General features: G+C 48.3%; 1 protein-coding gene across 2 annotated transcripts in view; it reads right to left on the bottom strand.

The window, feature by feature from the left end:
• Positions 1 to 5752, bottom strand: part of s1pr3a (sphingosine-1-phosphate receptor 3a) — a 7370-nt gene extending 1618 nt beyond the window's left edge. The window contains exons 1-2 of one of the 2 annotated variants that reach the window (XM_062027718.1): positions 5600 to 5752; positions 1 to 5270 (exon numbers count right to left, since the gene is read on the bottom strand). The exon at positions 1 to 5270 is cut by the window's left edge and continues 1618 nt beyond it. In XM_062027718.1, coding sequence (XP_061883702.1) covers positions 4014 to 5195 — 1182 coding nt within the window. In that variant the 5' untranslated portion in view covers positions 5196 to 5270; positions 5600 to 5752 and the 3' untranslated portion in view covers positions 1 to 4013. Of the gene's footprint in view, positions 5274 to 5599 lie in introns of both variants that reach the window. The other variant, XM_062027719.1, reaches the window with a different exon arrangement.
• Between the last annotated feature and the right edge of the window lie 262 nt (positions 5753 to 6014).

Below are 6014 nucleotides of genomic sequence, written 5' to 3' on the forward strand. Positions count from 1 at the left end.
AAGAATGGAAAAAGATGAGGGGGAAAAAAAATCTATTTTTTTGTTTTAGTATGGTTTGTGTAGGAGGATAAACATGACACAAACCTCCCTAATTGTTATAAATCACACTGTTTATATTAAACATGCTTCACTGATTCGAGTATTTGGCGAGCGCCGTTTTGTCCTACTAATTTTGGCGGTCCTTGAACTCACCGTATAGTTTGTTTACATGTACAACTTTCTCCGACTTTCTAGGACGTGTTTTATTCCACTCCTTTTTCTGTCTCATTTTGTCCACCAAACTTTTAATGTTGTGCGTGAGTGCACAAAGGTGAGTTTTGTTGATGTTATTGACTTGTGTGGAGTGCTAATCAGACATATTTGGTCACTGCATGACTGCAAGCTAATCGATGCTAACATGCTATTTAGGCTAGCGATATGTACATATTGCATCATTATGCCTCATTTGTAGCTATATTTGAGCTCATTTAGTTTCCTTTAAGTCCTCTTAATTAAATGTATATCTCATGACACATGTAATATGGCTTTGAATTTTTTGCGGCTCCAGACAGATGTGTTTTTGTATTTTTGGTCCAATGGGTGAGGGCCGACATCCGGGCAACTGAGCTACATACGGGTTCTTCGAGCCATAGCAAGCAGACTGGCGTTGAAAACAAACCGTTGCCATTACTCTTTAACCTGTCGACCTACGCTGGTTAAACCCGTCATTCTGCCTCCAAAATGCCGAAAAACTGTGTTGTGTTTGGTTGTGCTAACCACAACTGGAAACAGGGAAAACAAAGGTTGTATTTTGTTCTGCCAAAGCGTGATAAAAGCCCACAGAGACGAGACAAATGGCTCACAGCTTTACACCGGGAAAACGAGGACGGTTCTCACTGGAGTCCCCCAAAGTCCCGGGTCGTGTGTTCGGATCACTTCGTTTCTGGTAAATATAAGGAACAAAAATCCACCTTCTTAACCACAACTTGGCTATACCGTCCGTGCTAATGTTGTACTTGTTGAATTTGTACCTTATAACGTTCGACAGCTGAAGTTGTTGTACAAAAATAACATGCGGTATATACTATATAGTCTATAGCCTAGCTAGCTATTTTCGAAAACCGGACAACGAGAGGATACCAAAGGCAGCGTTAAGATGGACACCACCGGGAAAACGTAAGCCAGGGCGGCCAAAGAACACCTGGCGAAGAACAGTTGTACTTAAACAATACATGTAGCCCTCAAATCTCTCAATATTTTATACACTAACACTTGATCTTGTTGTTGATAACTTCCGCGTCTCTTTCTTAGTAGCGCGCAGGCTAAGCTAACTAGCAAGCTAAGCTAAGCCTGAGAAGCTTTAAAGTTCACTGAGACGAGTCTGACGCAAATAATACATTTTCGTTTTTTCACACGATATGCGAATAAGTAAAAATGCGTAAATGAAGGATTTAACGCCGACTTCCAAGCCACAACGCTCGTTAAATGCTTTTTCTGTCAATGCTGTGTTCGCTGTGAGCTGGTTTGTTTTCAACCAATTCCCGGTTGCTAGGGGATTTGTAGGCGGAAGTGACGTAGGTCCGCCCTCACCCATATGGCTCTTTCAACATTTTGGGTTGCCGACCCCTGTTCTAAGCCATCTCGCTGCGTTTGAGATGATAACACCTGTAATGTGGTTTGAAAAGGTTTTATTCTAAATTATAAACTAAATAAAATATTACGAGAATCTGTTTAGGATTGAGAATGGTGTTAAATGAAGAAATGGATCGTCACTCAAGTATCAGAATCAGATTAGATCGTGAGTTGTAAAATTCACATCCCTGATATTTTATAAGGGTGCTGAAAAAAGTCATTTATATCCGAATCCCGATTCTTGACTATAAATTGATTCATATTTTAAATATAAAAGTCTGTATTAAAATTGATTTAAAATGCATTAATTTTTTTGATTAATCCCATTTTAAAATAGGTATTTGAGTCCATTTCTGCGCTTTGATAAGGTTTTACACCGAATGAAAAATGGAAAAATGGGTTTGACTCGAGAATCGAATCATCAACCCGACTGAATCGTGAGTCACAAGATTTACATCCCGAGTATTTTATAGGGGCGCTAAATGTATTCATGTTTTAAATGTGAAATTTTCATTTTTTTTTTGTTTTATTTATTTTTTTCAGACCGTCTGCGCTTTCAAAAGGTTTTATTCCGATTGACATATTGGAAAATCAGTTTGAATCGAAAAGCGATTGTGAATGGAATCATCAACCCAAGAGTCGGAATGGAATGGAACTGTGAGTTGGGTTAGCTTGAGGGTCAGGGCAGGGCTGTCCAAAGTGCGGCCCAGGGGCCCATTAGCGGCACCCAGCTAATTATTTAGCGGCCCTACTGTTAGCATTCTAATATTAGCATGTTAGCTTCTTTTCTTGTGTACATTTTGCAGGTTTAAACCTCAGCCTCAAATATTGTGTTACTTGACGAATACTACCTGTTAGCATGCTAACGTTAGTAGGCTAACTCTTTTAATTTTTACCAAATTTTATAAGTATACTCCAGAGTCATATTTTGGTGCTTGACGTACGGTAACAGTACCATGCTAGCATTTTTAACAATGCTTTCAGGTAAACATGGCAGAGTGATATATTTTGATGCCACACTTTGTATTTTAGCATGCTAACATTAGCATTCAAGCTTTTTGGATAAGTGTCATATATTTTGGCATTTCACGAATGCTAACCGTAAGCATGCTACTGTTAGCATTAGCATGTTAGCTTTTGAAGCTCACTTTGCTCATGCATTTTGTTATTTGCCGCTACAGTAGGAAGGGGATTCATGTGGCCCCATTCGTCGCGGTTTACCTGACACATGAAACGTGACAGATTGGGGGCGGGTGCACTATCCACCTTAGCCGCCAGATGGCAGTAGTGTGTAAAATGTCTTAAAATGTGTTTTGTGGCAATTCCAACTTTGCTACGTAGAGTGGTGCTTTCTGTCATTTTCAGCAGACTGCATTGCAAAATGATTAACCCCCCTCCCTCCCCCCACCTTCCTCTTAGACAAAATCCCCCCAGTAATGGGGTCGTATGCAGCCTTACCGACTGTATCTGACCAGGGTGCTAACTTGTTAGCATTTCAGCTCAGCTCTGGCTAGTCAGCATTCAAATGGCATTTTCTAGATCTTTGACAAAAACCTACAGTTGGTTCTGGTTTGGACCGTGAAAACAACCAAAATGTTCCCCGCGTCCTTTGATGTGTCAGTCTGTGGCACCCCCGGGTTAGGGTCTAGGTTCAAAGTTCAACTTATTTTAGTTCTCTTTGACAAGGACTCGATTGCTCTGGTTGTACTTCCAGCCCTGCCGATCAGGTTCCGTCAGAACTTGCCGAGCGCCACCTGGCCTTCACCGGGACCGGCGGTCCAGAAGGGTGCAGCAAAGTGGTAAGATCTCCGTCTTTTATGTCAGCGTTCCCTCTTTTTGCCGCCTCCTCCTGCCGTGCCGATCGGGTTCCGTCAGAACTTGCCGAGCGCCCCCGGTGAAGCGAGCGCCCCCGGCCTTCACCGGGACCGCTGGTCCAGAAGGGTGTGGCAAAGTGGGAAGATCTCTTATGTTTTATCTCTGTGCTTATCGGTATGGGTACCTTCCCTCAATTAGGCACCCTGTTGCCGCCTCCTCCTGCCGTGCCGCTTGAGTTCTGTCAGAACTTGCCGAGCGCCCCCGCCTTCACCCAGACCGCCGACAACAGGTCAGCCGGTCCAGAAGGTTGCGGCAATGCGGGAAGATCTCCGTGTTTTATCTCGGAGTTGATCGGCATGGGAACTTTCCCTCTATCCGGCGCCCCGTGGCCGACTCCTCCTGCCGTGCCGCTTGAGTTCTGTCAGAACTTGCCGAGCGACCCCGGCCTTCACCGGGACCGCCGGTCCAGAAGGGTGTGGCGAAGTGGGAAGATCTCTATGTTTTATCTCGGCGTTGATCGGCATGGGAACTTTCCCTCTATCGGGCGCCCCGTGGCCGCCTCGTCCTGCCGTGCCGATCAGGTTTCGTCAGAACTTGCCGAACGCCCCCGCCTTCCCCAGGACCGCCGACAGCAGGTCAGCTGGTCCAGAAGGGTGTGGCAAGGCGGTGGCGGAAGGATTTCCATGTTTTATGTCAGCGTTAATCGGCATGGGTACCTTCCCTCTATCCGGCGCCCCGGGGCCGCCTCCCGCCATGCTGCTCTTGCTGTTCTCGGCGGTGGGCATGGCGGCGCCCAGGTGTGGGTGGCCCGCCGCCGGTGTCCCCGTGGGCTCCATGCCGCCCTGACAGCAGCACAGCAGGCGGAAAAAGGCGGCCCTCATCTCCCGGCTGGAGAGCGTGTAGATGAGAGGGTTGAGGGCGGAATTGAGCACCGCCAGGGCGATGAACCAGTCCACCTGGTAGAGGACGGGGCACCTGGCGGGGCTGCAGCCCACGTCCAGCAGCAGCAGGAGGAAGAGCGGCGCCCAGCACGCCAGGAAGACGCCCAGGACGATCACCACGGTCCTCAGCAGAGCCAGGGAGCACTCGGAGGGTCGGCTGCTGACCCGGCGTCCGCTGGAGGTGACCAGGCGGTAGATCCTGATGTAGAGGATAACGATGGCGACCAGCAGGGCGCTGAAGACGCTGATGCAGAAGGCCACGTAGCTCTTGGCGTAGAGCGGCAGCACCGTGGAGCAGGAGCCCAGGCGCTCCAAGCAGTTCCACCCCAGGCTGGGCAGGGCGCCCAGGAGCACCGAGACCAACCAGCACGCCGCCAGCAGGCCCAGGAGCCTCCCCCGGCTCGCCGTCTCGCACGGGCGCAGCCGCACCATGGTCATGTGCCTCTCGATGCCGATGGCCAGCAGGCTGAAGGTGGAGGCGTTGAGCGCCACGAACATGCTGCCCTCCCGCACCAGCCACTGCGCCGGCGTCAGGAAGAAGGTGTTCCTCCCCGACGTGAAGATGTTGACCACGTACGCCACGCCGGCCAGCAGGTCGGACAGCGCCAGGTTGCCGATGAGGAAGTACATGCGGCTGTGGAAGCGCTTGTTGCGCCACAGCGCTAGCAGCACCGTCACGTTCTCCAGCACGATGAGCACGCAGATGAGGAGCAGCACCGCCGTCTTGCAGCCGCCGCCGCCGCCACCACCACGACGCTCCCACTTGCCCGAGTGGTTGTAGTGGCTGACGATGACCACGTTCATGCCCTCCTCCAGCAGGTTGCCCATGGCGCCGTCTCTCGCTCACACAGCAGGGGGCGCCGCCGCACCGCGCTCGGCAGGATCTGGCATCCTGCACAGGCTCTGCTGAGCAAACATGAGATATAATCATCTCAAGAAATACAAATAATGCAGCACTTTTAACACTAACTATTACTCATCATCATTAATCTCGTTATATGCAAATATAATGACAATAAAGTCTATTCTATTCTATCATCACACATGCACATAACAAAAAATGAGCCTTTTTAATGAGAATGTATGAGAAATAACTATAATTCATGTGGAACAGATTAAAAAAACACATTTTAAAGCGTCAAGAGGCTCCTAATGTACTCAAGTTTCATTAGCAAAAAAATAAACACAACTTTTATGAGCGTTTTATCAAAAATCAAAGAAAAACAACTCACCAGATGTGATGATGTTATTCCCCCATGCAGCTCTTGACGTGATCTACCTCCTCTGTGAGCCGTGTTCCTCCCCTGAACGTGTTCATGTAAGAATATTAATCCTGCAGCAAAGTTGGAGCTGTGATCTTCCACAAGTGTTGTCGCTCTGTGAGCGGAACGTGGAACTCTGCACTGCTCCCACTCTGGTGGGCGGGGCTTCCTCCAGTCCCACTCTGGTGGGCGGGGCTTCCTCCAGTCCAGCCTCCTGTGGGAGGATGCTCTTCTCACTCCAAACTGAGGGCCACACACTGACTAATCAAAGCATGCAGGGGCCATTTTGATCATTTTCATTTTCAGAACTAATAAAATATATATAGATTTTTTTTCAACCTTCAGGTTTTACCTCAACTTTGGTCCCCAGGACTCAGAAGTCACA

Source organism: Entelurus aequoreus, linkage group LG19 (assembly GCF_033978785.1).
Source record: "Entelurus aequoreus isolate RoL-2023_Sb linkage group LG19, RoL_Eaeq_v1.1, whole genome shotgun sequence".
Lineage (NCBI taxonomy): Eukaryota > Metazoa > Chordata > Actinopteri > Syngnathiformes > Syngnathidae > Entelurus > Entelurus aequoreus.